At 42.2% G+C, this 22,853-nt stretch overlaps 1 protein-coding gene across 1 annotated transcript in view; it reads left to right on the plus strand.

Moving 5' to 3' along the window:
• The window catches only part of LOC106578315 (MAGUK p55 subfamily member 2-like), a 110,283-nt gene that overhangs the window by 54,679 nt on the left and 32,751 nt on the right, over positions 1-22,853 (plus strand). Inside the window, exons 2-5 of the mRNA XM_082965564.1 lie at positions 113-213; positions 4,204-4,380; positions 4,735-4,890; positions 5,119-5,346. Coding sequence (XP_082821690.1) covers positions 113-213; positions 4,204-4,380; positions 4,735-4,890; positions 5,119-5,346 — 662 coding nt within the window. The remainder of the gene's footprint in view (positions 1-112; positions 214-4,203; positions 4,381-4,734; positions 4,891-5,118; positions 5,347-22,853) is intronic.

Genomic DNA, 22,853 nt, shown 5'->3' on the forward strand with positions numbered 1-22,853 from the left:
GATTCTTCAAATAGCCACCCTTTGCCTTGATGACAGCTTTGCACACATTGGAAAAGTGGAACGGTGAGTAACCTGTAGTCCTAACTGTCCTCATCTCTGTGTTTGTCTTCAGCCATGCAGCAGGTTCTGGACACACTGAGTGACAGCACCAGCTCTACCATGGCCAATGACCTGGACCTCATCTTCCTCAAGGGCATCATGGAGAGCCCCGTGGTGAGAATATATGTACCTACAGAATACCTACATTATACCTACTTGTCTATGGTGTTTTTTGATGCAAGAAACCACTTTACAAAATAAAATGCATCATTATTCCCAGACCATTATTACAGAGAATCAGAACAATTATGCTACCCTCTGCCTATTGGCTACTTAGCTTATTCAAGCCTGTCTCAAAATACAACACTGCCCCTTTAAGACAAAAAAAAGCTCTTTACCTGACTCGCATTTCAAAGATGTCTAGAAAAATGCACACATTTTGTGCTCTTGTAAGAAGCAACCACTCTCCCCATTGCTGACTACAAATTATCTATAACTGAGCTAATAACTAATTAGCTAGCAAAGGATATGAACAAATGTACAAATGTGCACACGTGGCTACATATAGCTCTCGCTTTGATCTCAAAACAAGCACATCTACTCACAACGCAAGTTCTGTTAAAACAGTCCAGTTCAAAGTCAATGGCACAGAGCCATATATGGCAATGGTCTATTTGCATATAGGCTTACTGCAGCTCTGATTGGTTATGGCGCACCAGTCTGTGTAGAGGTTGAGTCTTGCCTGTCAATGCAATACAATCCTACTCAGATGTGTTCTGCCTACTACAAAATCTCTTGCATAGTTAGTTTTGCATGCTAAGTCTTGCATAGTATTGCTAATATTGCATTGATTCGATCACAATTCCCCCAGTAAAGGGAAAAGTTGATAGTGTTAACACGGGGAAAACTCAAGAAACGGGGAAAACTCTTGAAAGTTGAGTGTAGTTCAATCTCGCACTTCTCTGCGTCAATCCAGGGGGAGCTGCAAGCCCGTGCATGCGCACAGTTTAGAGGAACATTGGTCCCGTGTGGCTCAGTTGGTAGAGCATGGTGTTTGCAATGCCAGGGTTGTGGGTTTGATTCCCACGGGGGACCAGTACGGAGAAACAAAATGTATGAAATGTATGCATTCATTACTGTAAGTCGCTCTGGATAAGAGCGTCTGCTAAATGACAAAAATGTAAATTGGTTGCACCTACCACAAATTTTCCAAGAATATTCTTATCATGTTACTAAATGTATCCAGAGTATTTTCAGATTTTGTTATCCACAAATGTACAGTTAATGTAAAATGCACATAAAATCAACAGTGTAATGTTTGCATTCAGTCTTGTGTCAGGTGAACTGTTGTGTCCTCAACTTTAGTCCAACAATTTTCCCATAATCTCCAAACTGTTCTCTTTGAATTGTTACCATGGTTATGCAAATGTTTTTCTTCTGTAAAAAACATTTCAATTTAGCCCTATTCCAAAAATGGCCTTATTCCTATTTAGGCAAATTCCCACGAGTGAAGGGAAAGGGAAAGGGGGATACCTAATCTGTACAACTGAATGCATTCAACTGAAATGCATTTAACCGAACCCCTCTGAATCAGCGAGGTGCGGGGGGCTGCCATAATCGACATCCACGTCTTCGGCGCCCGGGGAACAGTGGGTTAACGTGTAAGGTTTGAAAATATTTTACTTTTACAAGAGCTACTAGAATGAAAAGTCAACTATCAAAATTATTCAATGCAACTTGTTTTGCTTTCATTTTGAAATGAACAAATCAACCTTGACATTAACATTGTAATTATTAACATTACAACATAGTCGTAATTGTTGCGTCATCCAATCAAATGCAGTTGAGGCCTAGGAACTGACAGAAGCTCTGAGCTTTTACAATACCATGTCCTGGGGGATAATGTGTTATTTTCCTTGCGCTTAGAGAAAGAACAGACTCGCAGGCCCATTAGTGCTGTGTGGTCTTTCTCTCTCTCCTATAGAGAGCATTCAGACAGAGTTTTCTGGAAGAGACAAGAAGATGAGAGCTCTTTGGGGAGCACTGCATCAAATGCCTCCAGTTGAAGAAAAGAACAGAGCCCCTCGCTCTCTCGCTTTCACTCTCAATTCCAATTTAAGAGTTTATTGGCATGGGAAACAAATGTTTCCATTTACAAAGCAAGTGAAATAGATAAGAAACAATAGTGAAATAATCAATAAAAAATGAACAGTTAACATTACACTCACAAAGGTTCCAAAAGAATAAAGACATTTCAAATGTCATATTATTTCTATATACAGTGTTAAAGTACAAAATAAATAAATCAACATAAATATAGGTTGTATTTACAATGGTGTTTGTTCTTCACTGGTTGTCCTTTTCTTGTGGCAGCAGGTCACACATCTTGCTGCTGTGATTGCACACTGTGGTATGTCACCTAATAGATATGGGAGTTTGTCCAAATTTGATTTTTTTTCTAATTCTTTGTGGGTCTGAGTAACTGAGGGAAATATGTGGCGCTAGGGTTCAAAAAGGGTTCTTCAACTGTCCCCATTGGAGAAACCATTGGAGAAACCTTTTGGATTCCAGGTAGAACCCTCTGACCCAAAATGAAGGAAATCTTTGACTATGTACAGACTCCTTGAGCATAGCCTTGCTATTGAGAAAGGCCGCCAAAGGCAGACCTGGCTCTCAAGAGAAGACTGCCCACAAAATGAGGTGGAAACTGAGAAGGAGGTTAGGAAGTGCAGCTCAGTTTCCACCTCATTTTGTGGGCAGTCTTCTCTTGAGAGCCAGGTCTGCCTTTTTGAACCCTTTTTTCTAAGAGTGGATACTGTATCTAAATAAATGACAACAGACTTGCAGGTCTTTTGCTCTATTTGGATTCTTCAGCCTCCCATATTTTCAATTTGCCTGTGAAGTAGCTTACAAAGCCAGACAACAACAGCAGAGGGCAAAGATAGCTATTATATGGGGGCATAACCTGCCTTTGGCTGTGTTGTTCTCCTGTTCAAGGGCCACTCTCTGAAGCTCGCTCCACCAGCCTTGCCACCCTTACCAATACACATTGTATATGTGTGTGGGTGTGTGTGTCACTCTCGCTCTCTCTCTTTGTGTGTGTGTGTGAGTGTCTGTCTGTGTGTGTGTTGTCTTTCTGTCTGTCTTGTTTAACAGCAGGGGTGCTCTCCTTTCCCTCACGTAAACAAACAGCCCATGGTTGCCAGATCAGAGATTAGACAACAGGCCCATGGGAGTATGACTGTCTCTGTGAATCTACCCACAAAACAACATGGCTATTTGTATCTGTTTGGGAGTAACGTAGCAGGATGATAGATCATTTATAATTTACTATTCTATCTTTATATTCTATGCATCAGCAGACTGTAACGGCTATGCATAGAGATCCTTATTTGAGTAGTCTTCTGAGTGTTCTCATTAATTTATCTAGTGCTTTGAATCAACACTATAGTTATACTGTACCTACCTATGTATGTACTGGTTTATCTAATGGGTTTAAGACAGCATAAGTTGACATAACGTTAAACCATTTAAGAACTATGCAGCGTTTCAAACTTTTAAATTAAAGGGTTTGCTGTTAATGGGAGCCAAAAATAAACATTTGGAGATTGATGGGTATTAACACATTATCATTCAGTTCACTAGTCCCACATGGGCGGTGGGCCAGAGGCCAGTCGCGGTAAAAGGTGAGGGCTCAGTGCCCTCGGTATGAGAGACAAAGTGAAATATTCATAATAAAAATAAAATATTGATGCTCCACAGCACAGGGAGAAAACACACAGCGTATTTGACTGTTTTAGGGCAGATGCTTATCTTCTGAGACGTTTGTTGTTTGTTTCTGAATGGGAATTGTACTATGTGTTTATTTTGGGGTTTCCCGTCTTTTTACAATTCATTGACTTTAATGCTAGAAAAGAACTGAGTGAATGGTGAATACTCTGTGACTATGTGCACGTATTGGCTCTCATTTGGTACTAATGGTCCTGTGTGGCACAGTTGGTAAAAGCATGGCGCTAGCAACGCCTGGGTCATGGGTTTGAGTACAAAAATGTATGCACACACTGCACTGTAAGATGCGTTTGATAAAAGTGTCTGCTAAATAGTGTAGGCTAAAATTACCAACAAAGATTGCTAGTTATTAACAAGAGCGTTTTTTACCTTCAGTTCCCATCTCCCAGCTACCCTCAGGCCCATGAGAACCTGGAGGAGTCCAGGCTGGAGGCGGTGAGTGACAACAACATGGAGCTGGTGCAGGACATCCTGAAGGAGCTCACTCCCCTCACACACAGGAACAAGGCTGCAGACGAACTGGCATGCATACTGAAGGAGCCACACTTCCAGGTCTAAACACTCAATGTTTTAGCTTTTATCAGGGCTGATCTAGGACAAGTTCCCTCTTGTCCACGTACTCTTATTCATTATGATCTGAATGGCCAAACTGATCTTAGATCAGCACTCCTACTGTGAGACTTCTATACTGAGTTTTTTTAACCCATTCTCAAAGAACTTTACCTTATTGAGGGGAAACTGACCTAACTGATGTAGCTACCATGGATGGCATGCTACTGTGTTTAATGTATCGAATGCAGTCTTCTTAAGATCAGTTGTAAATCTTACTAGATCAATTCCATCCTACAGTATGTGTCATGCAATCATCAACATCATTATCCTCTGCCCCTATTTGTCCACGCACAGTCTCTCCTGCAAACCCATGATTCGGTGGCATCCAAGACCTTTGAGACTCCTCCTCTCAGCCCCTGTTCCTTCATGGACGCTGCCTTCAACACCCAGCCTGTAGCCCCAGACGCAGTCAGGATGGTGGGCATCCGCAAGGTGTCTGGAGAGCACCTGGTAAGACTCAGTAAGGGGCAAGAAATGCTGAACATCCTGGCAGCCAATTTGAAATGGCTTACTTTACAGTGGCTTACAGTGCAACTGTTTGTTCAGTTTGTGAGTATGGTTCTTAATGAAATGAAAAAACAAAATGGCGGTCCTTGTTATACCTTTGTTAGTCCTTCTACTCAGTGTCATGGATGTTTTACTCTTCTTTGACTCAGTGCTATATCTTTGCCTTTGTAGGGTGTGACGTTTCGGGTAGAGAGCGGAGAGCTGGTGATCGCCCGCATCCTCCACGGCGGGATGATCGACCAGCAGGGCCTTCTCCACGTGGGTGACATTATCAAGGAGGTGAACGCAAAAGAGGTGGGCAACGACCCCAAGGTGCTCCAGCAGATGCTGAAAGAGGCCAGCGGCAGTGTGGTGCTCAAGATCCTCCCCAGCTACCAGGAGCCTCACACCCCACGCCAGGTGAGTTGACCCTTGATTCCTCTGTGACCCCATACAGTGAATCATATGACCTGCCATCCAGGACCTCTATACCAGTCAGTGTCAGATGAAGGCCCTAAACATTTTCAAAAGACTACAACCACCCAAGTCATAGACTGTTCTCTCTGCTACTGCACAGCAAGCTGTACCGCTGCTTCAAGTCTGGAACCAACAGGACCCTGAACAACTTCCAACCCCAAACCATACGACTGCTAAATAGTTAGTTAAATAGTTAACCAAATAGCTACCCAAAATGAAGAATTCAGACTCCTTCCCCTTTTCCACATTTTGTTACATTACAGCCTTTTTCTAAAATGGATTAAATAAATAAAAATCCTCATCAATCTACACACAATACCCCATGACAAAGCAAAAACAGGTTTTTAGAAATGTTTGCAAATGTATCAAAAATAAAAAACAGAAATACCTTATTTACATTTGTTTTCAGACCCTTTGCTATGAGACTCTACAACTTGACTGGAGTCCACCTGTGGTAAATTCAATTGATTGGACATGATTTGGAAAGGCACACACCTGTCTACATAAGGTCTTACAGTTGACAGTGCATGTCAGAGCAAAAACCAAGCCATGAGGTCGAAGGAATTGTCTGTAGAATTTCGAGACAGGATTTTGTCTGGGGAAGGGTAGCAAAACATTTCTGCAGCATTGAAGGTCCCCCAAGAACACAGTGGCCTCCATCATTCTTAAATGTAAGAAGTTTGTAACTACCAAGTCTCTTCCTAGAGCTGGCCGCCCAGCCAAACTGAGCAATCGGGGGAGAAGGGCCTTGGTCAGGGAGGTGACCAAGAACCCGATGGTCACTCTGACAGAACTCCAGAATTCCTCTGTGGAGATGGGAGAACCTTCCAGTAGGACAACCGTCTCAGCAGCACTCTACCAATCAGGTCTTTATGGTAGAGTGGCCAGACGGAAGCCACTCCTCAGTAAAAGGCACATGACAGCCCACCTGGAGTTTGCCAAAAGGCACCTAAAGGACTCTCAGACCATGAAAAACAAGATTCTCTGGTCTGATGACACCAATATTAAACTCTTTGACCTGAATGCCAACTGTCACGTCTGGAGGAAACCTGGCACCATCCCTACAGTGAAGCATGGTGATGGCAGCATCATGCTGTGGGGATGTTTTTCAGCGGCAGGGACTGGGAGACTAGTCAGTATCGAGGGAAAGATGAACGGAGCAAAGTACAGAGAGATCCTTGATGAAAACCTGCTCCAGAGCGCTCAGGACCACAGATTGTGGCGAAGGATCACCTTCCAACAGGACAACGACCCTAAGCACACAGCCAAGACAACTCAGGAGTGGCTTCGGGACAAGTCTCTGAATGTCCTTGAATGGCCTAGCCAGAGCCCGGACTTGAACCCAATCTAACATCTCTGGAGAGACCTGAAAGCAGCTGTGCAGCAACACTCCCCATCACACCTGACAGAGCTTGAGAGGATCTGCAGAGAAGAATGGTAGAAACTCCCCAAATATATGTGTGCCAAGCTTGTAGCATCATACCCAAGAAGACTTGAGGGTGAAATGGCTGCCAAAGGTGCTTCAACAAAGTACTGAGTAAAGGGTCTGAATACTTATGTAAATTTAATATTTCATTAAAAAAATATAAATATTTTGCAAACATTTCTATAAAGCTATTTTTGCTTTGTCATTAAGGGGTATTGTGTGTAGATTTATGAGGGAAAAAAATGATTTAATCAATTTTAGTATAAGGCTGTAACGTAACAAAATGTGGAAAAAGTTAAGGGGTCTGAATACTTTCCGAATGCACTGTATATACACTGACCCTTTTTGCACTAACTTTTTTGACTCATCACATACTTTGCTGCTACTGTTTATTATCTGTCACTTTATTCCTATTTATATGTCCATATCTACCTCATTTACCTCGTACCTCTGCACATCCACTCAGTTCTGGTATCCCGTGTATTTAGCCGCGTGTAGGCCGTCATTGTAAATAAGAATTTGTTCTTAACTCACTTGTCTAGTTAAATAAAGGTTAAATAAAAAAATAAAAAATAAAACTTAGCTTTACTCATTGTGTATTTATTATTACGTGTTTTACTTTTCGATTATTTCTCAATTTTCTTTCTCTCTGCATTGTTGCGAAGGGCCCGTAAGTAAGAATATCACTGTTAGTCTACTGCTGCTGTTTACAAAGCATGTGACGATTAAATAGTTGATTAGATTTTGAGCAATGGATGCCTAAATTCCTAGGGGTTTATGACGAATTCTTCACTAAACAAAAATATAAACTCAACATGCAACAATTTCAAAGATTTTACTGAGTTACAGTTCATATAAGGAAATCAGTCAATCGTAATAAATTCATTAGACCCTAATCTATGGATTTCACATGACTGAGAATAGAGATATGCATCTGTTGGTCATAGATACACTACATGACCAAAAAAGTGGATTTGGCTATTTCAGCCATACCAGTTGCTGACAGGTGTATAAATCGAGCACACAGCCATGTAATCTCCATAGACAAACATTGGCAATAGAAGGGCCCGTACTGAAAGCTCAGTGACTTTCAACATGGCACCATCATAGGATGCCACCTTTCCAACAAGTCAGTTCATCAAATTTCTGCTCTGCTAGAGCTGCCCCGATCAACTGTAATTGCTGTTATTGTGACGTGGGAACGTCTAGGAGCAACAACGGCTCAGCTGCGACGAAGTGGTAGGCCATACAAGCTCACAGAATGGAACCGCTGAGTGCTGAAGCGCATAGCGCGTAAAAATTGTCTGTCCTCGGGTTGCCACATAAACGACGCCACATAAATGGAATAGGTAATAGCTAGCTTAATAGTTAATATTTGCGCGCTAGCTCTGCAAATTCAGCTAGTGTGTGTGTGAACCCTGCCAACATAAAACAAAATATTGCTATGGCGCATTGACTGGATTAACCTCACGTCAGTTACGTGCATTGAGTGCCTTTCAGACACTAGATAGGAACCCTCTGTTACCTTGCCAACTAAGGAATTGGCAGTGGATCAAACCATTGTGAAGCAAAGGGTGGGGGTTCGCAATCTTTTGAAACTTAAAAACGCGCTATCAAGTGTCTATAATCAGCACAATTGCTTTCATTGCGTATTATTACTATTATTTTAATTACATAGTTATGTTTACAGTGATATATTGGGGGGAACAAAACATATTTTTCCCAGGATGGGGAGGTTGTGTCCCCCCCGTCCCCCCCGGGATTTCCGCCCCTGTATGAGGCATGAGTTGAGGTGTTCAGAGGCTTTCAGTGCAGGACAGGATTTGACTGGGAAGACAAACAATAACACAACACACTACACAGTTAGACAAAAGAGCTAAGAATGAGTTAGTCCAAGCAAGGAGTAAAATCATTGATGTGTAATAATGTGATTGTGTATGTGATTGACTCTACATACAGTAATGAGAGAAAATTGATAGGGGTACTCACAGTGCTTGGAGAGGAAACATTCAACGTGCCAGTGGATGAGCGGGCACATGAGACTTGGTTTCAGTTCATGTCAGGAGAGAGTTGACAATGGTAGTAGAGTGGAGTGGTCATCATCTCTTAATCAGGGAACAGGAGAGGACTTAGCTGGAAATACAAATAGCAGATACATTCCATTACAGCTGCGCCATCATAGGTTTGAACAACAAGTTTCTCTGCGCATCTTGTCCACTTAACACATCAAAGTAGCCCAAGAAACATTCCTGAATAAAGCCCTGATCATCCACATACCTGACGATAACTGACAACTGCAAGCAGACTGGTGGCACCATAGGTCCCAGAGTGGGGGGGCAATTTTTACCCCCTGGGGCCCGGAGTTTTTCCGTATCTGTTAACCTAACCAGGAAAACTCTGGACCCTATAAGGTATGACAGTGATTAATCAGTTGTAAAAAGGTTTTATATGGGCTATGATGGGACCAGTTTTTCCTAATCAGGTCACATGGTTTTAAAAAACTGAAGAAAACTCCTGGCCCTGGGAGGAGAGACACAGAGTCAAGAACTGATAGACAGTAGAACTCACAGGGCTGAGCTTGCTTTATGCATGTTTGCATCATGCAGTTCTATGCAACTGTAGGCCTTATAAAACCAGAGATAAAAGGTAGCATAGTTTTGTTTGCCAAAATCCATTTTTATATTCAAATGTAGGAACTGGGTTCTACAGTTTGAACCCCTGCTGTCTTTCTTTTTTATTACCATAGTGTTTTTGTATGTTCTCTATACAGTGAGGGGAAAAAGTATTTGATCCCCTGCTGATTTTGTATGTATGCCCACTGACAAAGAAATTATCAGTCTATAATTTTAATGGTAGGTTTATTTGAACAGTGAGAGACAGAATAACAACAAAATTGAAATTGAAAATGTTATAAACACATTTTTTAAAAAAGGGTATAATCCTGAAGATTCATCTAACTTTTAATGGATGATGCGATGGACGGTAGTTGTACTTGTTAGCGGAACTTTCCCGTCTCGTCGTGTCCTCTAATTTTACATGCCCAAAAACGCAGTGGTGTAGATAGGCCGCTTGAGAACATCTCTGTTTCTTCTTACTTTCTCGTTGTTGCGCAGTTTGAACACGCAGACCTTCGTCCTGATTGCTACGGCTTTTTCCCCAGAAGCTTGAATCTGATGTGGGCATTTATATGCTCCCTGCTTTTGTTTTGCCGTTTAGCTGACCGATCAATGTTCTTCAGGTCTTTGTACCCCTCTTTCGCCCAAGGCTTTCCAAAATGCAGGCAAAGCCAGCAATACAGGTGGCTTGATGAAAGGCTCCCTGTTTACCAGCTATACTTTTGATACGAATTGGTATTGAACGCCCTCAGCTTTCCATCCTTCTTCATGAAACTGATCTCAGGCAGAGGTCGACCGTCGGTTTTAATTCGCACCTTTTCTGTCTACCCCAGAGAATGAAAGGGGTTCTTTAACAAAAAGTCAACTAAATTTGCAGTAGTGTTGGCGGTGAAAACTGCACACTGGAGCTGGTAGCTAGCTAGCTAATGTTACTTGCTACTGTCAGGTCTTACCAGCATTCTTTCCTGCCTTCCTGTTTCTCTAGTTCTGTTCCATAGTTTTTCCCAGTTCTGACCATTCTGCCTGCCCTGAACCCGAGCCTGCCTGCCGTCCTGTACCTGCCTGACTCTGACCTGATCACGAACCTCTCCCTGTCCTCGACCTGCCCTTTGCCTGCCCGGTGTTTCTAATAAATCATCTCAGAACTGTACTATCCGCCTCCCGTGTCTGCATCTGGGTCATATCCTGAGTTGTGATAGTACGAACTGGCCATAACTGACCCAGCAGAGTTGAACCAGCTCTGCATTGCCATCTCCACCCAGGCAGCCACCATTGGAAGACACAAGGAGTTTCTTCAAGGTCTGATGAAAGGATTCCATACCTTGCTTTCAACACATTACTGGAGCAATTCCGCAGATTGTCTGAGGCAGCCCGCCACTACAGTAAACCCCCAAGACTGTCAATTACCTCGCTACCAGTGGCGTTTCTCCCCAATCTACCACGGCTTCCCAAGAACCCTGTGGCAGACTACATGGGGGATTTTCGCACGTTGGCGGCTGACAGTGCCTGGAACCCGGGAGCCCTGTTAGATGTGTTCCTTTACGGGTTGTCGGAGGGGATTAAAGACGAGCTTGCAGCCCGGGAGCTGCCCCTGGACCTCGACTCCCTCATAGCCTTGACCATCCGGATCGATGGGCGGCTACGGGAACATAGGAGGGGGAGGGAGTCTGTTCCCTGTCGCCGACGCTGATCCTTGATTTCCACCTTGCCTCAGAGGAATCCAGGAAATCCCCGAAGCCCACATTTTCGAGTGGATCAGATGTCGGACGGAAGTCTCTCGGAGGTCACCGAAGGCTGTCGAGTCATCTCCTCCGGAGCCCATGCAACTGGGCAGGGTTAGTCTTCAAGGTGATGATGTGGCAGGTGGCAGTGTGGTAGGCACAGCTTGTCCCATGAATTAATCACAAAAATTGAGGATTAGCTGATAACTACGAAACAAACATTCTGGATAATATAGAGAATCTGGAACTATTTCTTGATCAGCATTTTGATATGCTCGAAAAAGAAACTGATACATCGAAGCAAACAAGAGAAGACCTTTCCTCGAGTTCTGCGAGCGAAACTGAAGGGAAGCCGCCGTCTAAAATTCAAAATTTAACATTGGAGGGGGATGTTTTTATAACTATGTCTCCAGAAGATAGAGCATTGCTTACGGGCAGTTACAAGAACTGGATCGATTGCCTGGGCTACTGGGGGAGGTTGAGGCCTTAGAAACAGGAATGGATTACAGTAATAAAATGACGGAAGAAATACGAGCGGAAAATTTGATATTGAAAACTACCGTGAACTCCCTAAAAGACACTACAGAGGGGCTACGGTATGATAATTAAACAACGAAAGCTGAATTACTTCATCAAAAATAATATTGTTATAATGGGAATAAAGGAGGATGAAAACAAAAACTATCAGTCAACGGAGGAAAAAGGCAAGGTATTCATGAAACGTAATCTCAAGATGACGGACGAACAGGTGGAAACAATTGATTTTCAAATGGCTCACCGTTTCAGTGGCAGAGCAGAGGGAAGGCCTCGTCTGATCGTAGCTATGCTAACCCACCACATTATGAAAATTGCCTTGTTACAACAGGGTAGGGAAATGAAGAACACAACATTCTCTATTAATGAACAATTTCCCCATGAAATAGTGGAGAGACGACATGCCCTGTACCCCACTTTCAAATGGCTCCAACTCCAGCTTATCATGAGATACTCTACCTCAGGCGAGCAAATCCTCGAGACTTCCTTAGATATTGTGCACAAGCTGTTGTTCACATAATTTACTGTTCAAAAGTTTGGGGTCACTTAGAAATGTCCTTGTTTTTGAAAGAAAAGCACATGTTTTGTCCATTTTTAAAATAACATCAAATTGATCAGAAATACAGTGTAGACATTGTTAATGTTGTAAATGACTATTGTAGCTGGAAACGGCTGATTTTTAGTGGAATATTTACATAGGCGTACAGAGGCCCATTATCAGCAACCATCACTCAAAGGCTCAAAATGGCCAGAAACAAAGACCTTTCTTCTTATTCTGAGAAATGAAGGCTATTCCATGTGAGAAATTGCCAAGAAACTGAAGATCTCGTACAACGCTGTGTACTACTCCCTTCACAGAACAGCGCAAACTGGTTCTAACCAGAATAGAAAGAGGAGTGGGAGGCCCCGGGGCACAACTGAGCAAGAGGACTAGACATTAGAGTGTCTAGTTTGAGAAACAGATGCCTCATCTGACAGCTGCATTAAATAGTAACAGTCTCAGGGTCAACAGTGAAGAGGGATGCTGGCCTCCGGGATGCTGGCCTTCTAGGCAGAGTTCCTCTGTCCAGTGTCTGTGTTCTTTTGCCCATCTTAATCTTTACTTTTTATTGGCCAGTCTGAGATATGGCTTTTTCTTTGCAACTCTGCCTAGATGGCCAGCATCCCGGAGTTGCCTCTTCACTGTTGACGTTAAGACTGGTATTTTGCGGGTACTATTTAATGATTCACCAAAATATATTTTGAAAGAGGAAGCAAAATATTTTAAGCATATGTTTTGTTTTCAGTCACCTCCATTTCCACTGAATGATGTTAACTGTAAGGATGTCTTTCCTAATAATAATAATAATGAAATTAACAAATTTACAGAAAGATCTGTGTGAAAGCCAATTTACAGAAGAGGTACTTTTTGAGGCAATAACATTTTTTCAGTATGGAAAAACACCAGGGCTTGACGGTATACCAGTAGAGGTATATCAGACCTTTTTTGATGTACTCAAAGATCCATTATTAGCATATTTTAATTACTCTTATACAAATGGTAGACTTTCAGGTACTCAACAAGGTCTGATTTCATTACTACTTAAACAGGAAAGTAAGTATAAAGATCCAGTCCATTTAGAAAACTGGAGGCCTCTAACACTTCAGTGTTGTGATGCAAAAATCCTGGCAAAATGCATTGCACATAGAATAAAAAAGGTTTTACCAGATATTTTTTGTCCTGATCAGACAGGTTTTTTACATGGAGATAATATACGACAATTACTTGAAACAATTGAACACTATGAAACATCGAAGATACCAGGCCTGGTCTTCATAGCAGATTTTGAAAATGCGTTTGATAAAGTACGACTAGAATTTATATATAAATGCCAGGAATACTTTAATTTTGGTGAATCTCTTATACAATGGGTTAAAGTTATGTACAGCAACCCCAGATATTTATTAACATTTAATTTTTTTATATTTTGAACCTCTCACTGAACGCTTCACTCATACTGTACATAAGTTATACTTAAACCCCAAATGGTTCTCCAGTAAATTATTAAGAAAGGCTCATCCTTTGTTCAAAAATTGCCTTTTTGCCTTTATACTCAAATCAAATTTATTTATATAGCCCTTCGTACATCAGCTGATATCTCAAAGTGCTGTACAGAAACCCAGCCTAAAACCCCAAACAGCAAGCAATGCATGTGAAAGAAGCACGGTGGCTAGGAAAAACTCCCTAGGAAAAACTCCCTAGAAAGGCCAAAAACCTAGGAAGAAACCTAGAGAGGAACCAGGCTATGAGGGGTGGCCAGTCCTCTTCTGGTTGTACCGGGTGGATATTATAACAGAACATGGTCAAGATGTTAAAATGTTCATAAATGACCAGCATGGTCAAATAATAATAATCATAGTAGTTGTCGAGGGTGCAACAAGCACGTCCGGTGAACAGGTCAGGGTTCCATAGCCGCAGGCAGAACAGTTGAAACTGGAGCAGCAGCACGGCCAGGTGGACTGGGGACAGCAAGGAGTCATCATGCCAGGTTGTCCTGAGGCATGGTCCTAGGGCTCAGGTCCTCCGAGAGAAAGAAAGAAAGAGAGAAAGAGAGAATTAGAGAGAGCATATTTAAATTCACACAGACAAGAGAAATACTCCAGATGTAACAGACTGACCCTAGCCCCCCGACACGTAAACTACTGCAGCATAAATACTGGAGGCTGAGACAGGAGGGATCAGAAGACACTGTGGCCCCATCCGATGATACCAGGGCCAAACAGGCAGGATATAACCCCACCACTTTGCCAAAGCACAGCCCCCACACCACTAGAGGGATGTCGCCAACCACCAACTTACCGTCCTAAGACAAGGCCGAGTATAGCCCACAAAGATCTCCGCCACGGCACAACCCAAGGGGGGGGGGGGGCAACCCAGATAGGAAGACCACGTCAGTGACTCAACCCACTCAAGTGACGCACCCCTCCCATGGACGGCATGGAAGAACACCAGTAAGCCAGTGACTCAGCCCCTGTAATAGGGTTAGAGGCAGAGAATCCCAGTGGAGAGAGGGGAACCGGCAAGGCAGAGACAGCAAGGGTGGTTCGTTGCTCCAGCCTTTCCGTTCACTTTCACACTCCTGGGCCAGACTATACTTAATCATAGGACCTACTGAAGAGATAAGTCTTCAGTAAAGACTTAAAGGTTGAGACTGAGTCTGCGTCTCTCACATGGGTAGGCAGACCATTCCATAAAAATGGAGCTCTATAGGAGAAAGCCCTACCTCCAGCCGTTTGCTTAGAAATTCTAGGGACAATTAGGAGGCCTGCGTCTTGTGACCGTAGCGTACGTGTAGGTATGTACGGCAGGACCAAATCGGAAAGATAGGTAGGAGCAAGCCCATGTAATGCTTTGTAGGTTAGCAGTAAAACCTTGAAATCAGCCCTTGCCTTAACAGGAAGCCAGTGTAGGGAGGCTAGCACTGGAGTAATATGATCAAATTTTTTGTTTCTAGTCAGGATTCTAGCAGCCGTATTTAGCACTAACTGAAGTTTGTTTAGTGCTTTATCCGAGTAGCCGGAAAGTAGTGCATTGCAGTAGTCCAGCCTAGAAGTAACAAAAGCATGGATAAATTTTCCTGCATCATTTTTGGACAGAAAGTTTCTGATTTTTGCAATGTTACGTAGATGGAAAAAAGCTGTCCTTGAAACAGTCTTGATATGTTCTTCAAAAGAGAGATCAGGGTCCAGAGTAACGCCGAGGTCCTTCACAGTTTTATTTGAGACGACTGTACAACCATCCAGATTAATTGTCAGATTCAACAGAAGATCTCTTTGTTTCTTGGGACCTAGAACAAGCATCTCTGTTTTGTCCGAGTTTAAAAGTAGAAAGTTTGCAGCCATCCACTTCTTTATGTCTGAAACACAGGCTTCTAGCGAGGGCAATTTTGGGGCTTCACCATGTTTCATTGAAATGTACAGCTGTGTGTCGTCCGCATAGCAGTGAAATTTAACATTATGATTTCGAATGACATCCCCAAGAGGTAAAATATATAGTGAAAACAATAGTGGTCCTAAAACGGTACCTTGAGGAACACCAAAATGTACAATTGATTTGTCAGAGGACAAACCATTCACAGAGACAAACTGATATCTTTCCGACAGATAAGATCTAAACCAGGCCAGAACTTGTCCATGTAGACCAATTTGGGTTTCCAATCTCTCCAAAATAATGTGGTGGTCGATGGTATCAAAAGCAGCACTAAGATCTAGGAGCACGAGCACAGATGCAGAGCCTCGGTCTGACGTCATTAAAAGGTAATTTACCACCTTCACAAGTGCAGTCTCAGTGCTATGATGGGGTCTAAAACCAGACTGAAGCGTTTCGTATACATTGTTTGTCTTCAGGAAGGCAGTGAGTTGCTGCGCAACAGCTTTTTCAAAAATGTTTGAGAGGAATGGAAGATTCGATATAGGCCAATAGTTTTTTATAATTTCTGGGTCAAGATTCGGCTTTTTCAAGAAAGGCTTTATTACTGCCACTTTTAGTGAGCTTGGTACACATCCTGTGGATAGAGAGCCGTTTATTATGTTCAACATAGGAGGGCCAAGCACAGGAAGCAGCTCTTTCAGTAGTTTAGTTGGAATAGGGTCCAGTATGCAGCTTGAGGGTTTAGAGGCCATGATTATTTTCATCATTGTGTCAAGAGATATAGTACTAAAACACTTTAGTATCTCCCTTGATCCTAGGTCCTGGCAGAGTTGTGTAGACTCAGGACAATGGAGCTTTGGAGGAATACGCAGATTTAAAGAGGAGTCCGTAATTTGCTTTCTAATGATCATGATCTTTTCCTCAAAGAAGTTCATAATTGTATACTGCTCAAGTGAAAGCCATCCTCCATTTGCGAATGCTGCTTTTTAGTTAGCTTTGCGACAGTATCAAAAACGAATTTCGGATTGTTCTTATTTTCCTCAATTAAGTTGGAAAAATAGGATGATCGAGCAGCAGTGAGGGCTCTTCGATACTGCACGGTACTGTCTTTCCAAGCTAGTCGGAAGACTTCCAGTTTGGTGTGGCGCCATTTCCGTTCCAATTTTCTGGAAGCTTGCTTCAGAGCTCGTGTATTTTCTGTATACCAGGGAGCTACTTTCTTATGACAGATGTTTTTAATTTTACGGGTGCAACTGCATCTAGGGTATTGCGCAAGGTTAAATTGAGTTCCTCGGTTAGGTGGTTAACTGATTTTTGTCCTCTGACGTCCTTGGGTAGGCAGAGGGAGTCTGGAAGGGCATCAAGGAATCTTTGTGTTGTCTGAGAATTTATAGCACGACTTTTAATGCTCCTTGGTTGGGGTCTGAGCAGATTATTTGTTGCAATTGCAAACGCAATAAAAGGGTGGTCCGATAATCCAGGATTATGAGGAAAAACATTAAGATCCACAACATTTATTCCATGGGACAAAACTAGGTCCAGAGTATGACTGTGGCAGTGAGTAGGTCCAGAGCCATGTTGGACAAAACCCACTGAGTCGATGATGGCTCCGAAAGCCTTTTGGAGTGGGTCTGTGGACTTTTCCATGTGAATGTTAACCTCTTGGGGCTATGTGGGACGCTAGCGTGCCACCCGTGGTGCACCCTATCAACAGCAGGTGCATTTCAAGAGCGGCAAATTTGAAACCAAATAAATGTCAAAATTCAAATTTTTCAAACATACAACTATCTTACACCCTTTGAAAGATAAACATCTCCTTAATCTAACCACGTTGTCCGATTTCAAAAAGGTTTTACGGCGAAAGCATAAAGTTAGATTATGTTAGGAGAGTACATTGACAATAGCTGTGTGTAATGTTTTGTCAATTCAAAGACAGGCGTCACCAAAACCATAAAACCAGCTAAAATGATGCACTAACCTTTGACAATCTCCATCAGATGACACTCCTAGGACATTATGTTAGACAATGCATGCATTTTTAGTTCTATCAAGTTCATATTTATATCCAAAAACAGCGTTTTACTATGGCGTTGATGTTCAGGAAATCGTTTCCCTTCAATAACCGGCAGTCAAGTCAGCACCACAAATGAAATAATTAAAATTAGAAAACATTGGTAAAATATTATATTGTCATTTAACCTCTATGGGCTAGGCGGGATGAATTCGTCCCACCTACGTAACAGCCACTTGAAGCCTGTGGCGCGATTTTCAAAACCTTAAAAATCCTATTACTTCAATTTCTCAAACATATGACTATTTTACAGCTATTTAAAGACAAGACTCTCGTTAATCTAACCACACTGTCCGATTTCAAAAAGGCTTTACAACGAAAGCAAAACATTAGATTATGTCAGCAGAGTACCAAGCCAGAAATAATCAGACACCCATTTTTCAAGCCAGCTAATAATAACACAAAAACCCAGAAGACAGCTAAATGCAGCACTCACCTTTGATGATCTTCATCAGATGACAACCCTAGGACATTATGTTATACAATACATGCATGTTTTGTTCAATCAAGTTCATATTTATATCAAAAACCAGCTTTTTACATTAGCATGTGACGTTCAGAACTAGCATACCCCCCGCAAACTTCCGGGGAATTCGCTAACATTTTACTAAATTACTCACGATAAACGTTCACAAAAAGCATAACAATTATTTTAAGAATTATAGATACAGACCTCCTCTATGTCCTCGATATGTCCGATTTTAAAATAGCTTTTTGGTGAAAGCACATTTTGCAATATTCTAAGTACATAGCCCAGGCATCACGGGCTAGCTATTTAGACACCCGGCAAGTTTAGCACTCACCATAATCATATTTACTATTATAAAAGTTTGATTACCTTTTGTTGTCTTCGTCAGAATGCACTCCCAGGACTGCTACTTCAATAACAAATGTTGGTTTGGTCCAAAATAATCCATCGTTATATCCGAATAGCGGCGTTTTGTTTGTGCGTTCCAGACACTATCCGAAATGGTAAAGAAGGGTCGCGCGCATGGCGCAATTCGTGACAAAAAAATTCTGAATATTCCATTACCGTACTTCGAAGCATGTCAACCGCTGTTTAAAATCCATTTTTACGCCATTTTTCTCGTAGAAAAGCGATAATATTCCGACAGGGAATCTCCTTTTCGGCAAACAGAGGAAAAAAATCACAAAGGCGGGGGCGGTCGGGTCACGCGCCTAAGCCCAGTGTCCCTTGATCGGCCACTTGAGAAAGGCGATAATGTGTTTCAGCCTGGGGTTGGGATGACGACATTCTGTTTTTTCCCGGGCTCTGAGCGCCTATGGACGACGTAGGAAGTGTCACGTTAGAGCAGAGATCCTTAGTAAAAGATAGAGATGGAAAAGAAGTTCAAGAAATGGTCAGACAGGCCACTTCCTGTAAAGGAATCTCTCAGGTTTTGACCTGCCATTTGAGTTCTGTTATACTCACAGACACCATTCAAACAGTTTTAGAAAATGTAGGGTGTTTTCTATCCATATGTAATAAGTATATACATATTCTAGTTACTGGGTAGGAGTGGTAACCAGATTAAATCGGGTATGTTTTTTATCCAGCCGTGTCAATACTGCCCCCTAGCCCTAACAGGTTAAAGAATTATAGATTTACATCTCTTGAACGCAATCGACTTGCCAGATTTAAAAATAACCTTACTGGGAAATCACACTTTGCAATAATCTGAGCACTGCGCCCAGAAAAATACGCTTTGCGATACAGACAAACGGCCATGTTGGAGAGATCTAAAATCGAAAATACTATGTAAATAATCCATTACCTTTGATTCTCTTCATCAGATGTCACCTCCAGGAATCCCAGGTCCATAACGAATGTAGTTTTGTTCAAAAAAGCTCATCATTTATGTCCAAAAAGCTCCGTGTTGTTAGCACATGATCTAAGCCCGCCGGACTTCACTTCATGAACGAGGGGAAAAAATATATTTACGTTCGTTCAAACATGTCAAACGTTATATAGCATAAATCATTAGTGCCTTTTTTAACCAGAACATGAATAATATTCAAGGTGGACGAATGCATTCTCTTTTAAAACGTTTTGGAACGAGGGTACCCAACATGACCTCGCGCGCCAGAGTCTAATCGGCCATCACCGTTCCAAGGCTCTTGTTCGGTCAGATCTCAAAGTAGAAGACTCAAAACACTTTGTAAGGCTGGTGACATCTAGTGGAAGCAATAGGAAGTGCCAAAACATTAATCAGCCCCTGTGTTTCAATGGCATAGGCTTAAAGGTAATTCAACACATCAGGTATCCACTTCCTGTCAGAAAATGTCTCAGGGTTTTGCCTGCCAAATGAGTTCTGTTATACTCACAGACACCATTCAAACAGTTTTAGAAACTTTAGGGTGTTTTCTATCCATATATAATAAGTATATGCATATTCTAGTTACTGGGTAGGATTAGTAACCAGATTAAATCGGGTACGTTTTTTTATCCAGACGTGAAAATACTGCCCCCTAGCCCCAACAGGTTAACCTCTTACATCTAGACGTTCCGCTAGCGGAACACCTGCTCCAATATCCAATGATAGGCGTGGCGCGAATTACAAAATCCTCAAAAATACAAAAACTTCAATTTTTCAAACATATGACTATTTCACAGCATTTTAAAGACAAGACTCTCCTTTAACTAACCACACTGTCCGATTTCAAAAAGGCTTTACAGCGAAAGCAAAACATTAGATTATGTCAGCAGAGTACCAAGCCAGAAATAATCAGACACCCATTTTTCAATCTAGCATATAATGTCACAAAAACCCAGAAGACAGCTAAATGCAGCACTAACCTTTGATGATCTTCATCAGATGACACACCTAGGACATTATGTTATACAATACATGCATGTTTTGTTCAATCAAGTTCATATTTATATCAAAAAACAGCTTTTTACATTAGCATGTGACGTTCAGAACTAGCATACCCCCCGCAAACTTCTGGAGGAATTTGCTAACAATTTATTAAATTACTCACGATAAACGTTCACAAAAAGCATAACAATTATTTTAAGAATTATAGATACAGAACTCCTCTATGCACTCGATATGTCCGATTTTAAAATAGCTTTTTGGTGAAAGCACATTTTGCAATATTCTAAGTACATAGCCCAGCCATCACGGGCTAGCTATTTAGACACCCGGCAAGTTTAGCACTCACCAATATCAGATTTACTATTATAAAAGTTTGATTACCTTTTGTTGTCTTCGTCAGAATGCATTCCCAGGACTGCCACTTCAATAACAAATGTTGGTTTGGTCCAAAATAATCCATCGTTATATCCAAATAGCGGCGTTTTGTTCGTGCGTTCAAGACACTATCCGAAGTGTAAGTAAGGGTCGCGCGCATGGCGCAATTCGTGACAAAAAAATTCTAAATATTCCATTACCGTACTTCGAAGCATGTTTAAAATCAATTTTTATGCCATTTTTCTCGTAGAAAAGCGATAATATTCCGACCGGGAATCTCCTTTTCGGCAAACAGAGGAAAAAATCAGAAAGACGGGGGCAGTCAGGTCACGCGCCTAAGCCCACAGTCCCTTGATCGGCCACTTGAGAAAGGCGATAATGTGTTTCAGCCTGGGGCTGGGATGACGACATTCTGTTTTTTCCCGGGCTCTGAGCGCCAATGGACAACGTAGGAAGTGTCACGTTAGAGCAGAGATCCTTTGTAAAAGATAGAGATGGCAAAGAAGTTCCAGAAATGGTCAGACAGGCCACTTCCTGTAAAGGAATCTCTCAGGTTTTGACCTGCCATTTGAGTTCTGTTATACTCACAGACACCATTCAAACAGTTTTAGAAACGTTAGGGTGTTTTCTATCCATATATAATAAGTATATGCATATTCTAGTTACTGGGTAGGATTAGTAACCAGATTAAATCGGGTACGTTTTTTATCCAGCCGTGAAAATACTGCCCCCTAGCCATAAGAGGTTAAAGTCACCAAAAATTTGAATATTATCTGCTATGACTACAAGATCCGATAGGAATTCAGGGAACTCAGTGAGGAACACTGCATATGGCCCAGGAGGCCTGTAAACAGTAGCTATAAAAAGTGATTGAGTAGGCTGCATAGATTTCATGACTAGAAGCTCAAAAGACGAAAACGTCATTGGTTTTTTTTGTAAATTGAAATTTGCTATCATAAATGTTAGCAACACCTCCGCCTTTGCCGGATGCACGGGGGGTATGGTCACTAGTGTAACCAGGGGGTGAGGCCTCATTTAACACAGTAAATTCTTCAGGCTTAAGCCATGTTTCAGTCAGGCCAATCACATCAAGGTTATGATCAGTGATTAGTTCATTGACTATAACTGCCTTGGAAGTGAGGGATCTAACATTAAGTAACCCAATTTTGTGATGTGAGGTATCACAATCTCTTTTAATAATGGCAGGAATGGAGGAGGTCTTTATACTAGTGAGATTGCTAAAGCGACCACCGCCATCTTTAATTTTGCCCAACCTAGATCGAGGCACAGACACGGTCTCAATGGGGAAAGCTGAGCTGACTACACTGACTGTGCTAGTGGCAGACTCCACTAAACTAGCAGGCTGGCTAACAGCCTGCTGCCTGGCCTGCACCCTATTTCATTGTGGAGCTAGAGGAGTTAGAGCCCTGTCTATGTTCGTAGATAAGATGAGAGCACCCCTCCAGCTAGGATGGAGTCCGTCACTCCTCAACAGGCCAGGCTTGGTCCTGTTTGTGGGTGAGTCCCAGAAAGAGGGCCAATTATCTACAAATTCTATCTTTTGGGAGGGGCAGAACACAGTTTTCAACCAGCGATTGAGTTGTGAGACTCTGCTGTAGAGCTCATCACTCCCCCTAACTGGGAGGGGGCCAGAGACAATTACTCGATGCCGACACATCTTTCTAGCTGATTTACACGCTGAAGCTATGTTGCGCTTGGTGACCTCTGACTGTTTCATCCTAACATCGTTGGTGCCGACGTGGATAACAATATCTCTATACTCTCTACACTCGCCAGTTTTAGCTTTAGCCAGCACCGTCTTTAGATTAGCCTTAACATCGGTAGCCCTGCCCCCTGGTAAACAGTGTATGATTGCTGGATGATTCGTTTTAAGTCTAATACTGTGGGTAATGGAGTCGCCAATGACTAGGGTTTTCAATTTGTCAGAGCTAATGGTGGGAGCCTTCGGCGTCTCAGAC

Source organism: Salmo salar, chromosome 19, assembly GCF_965601325.2.
Source record: "Salmo salar chromosome 19, fSalSal1, whole genome shotgun sequence".
NCBI classification, from domain to species: domain Eukaryota; kingdom Metazoa; phylum Chordata; class Actinopteri; order Salmoniformes; family Salmonidae; genus Salmo; species Salmo salar.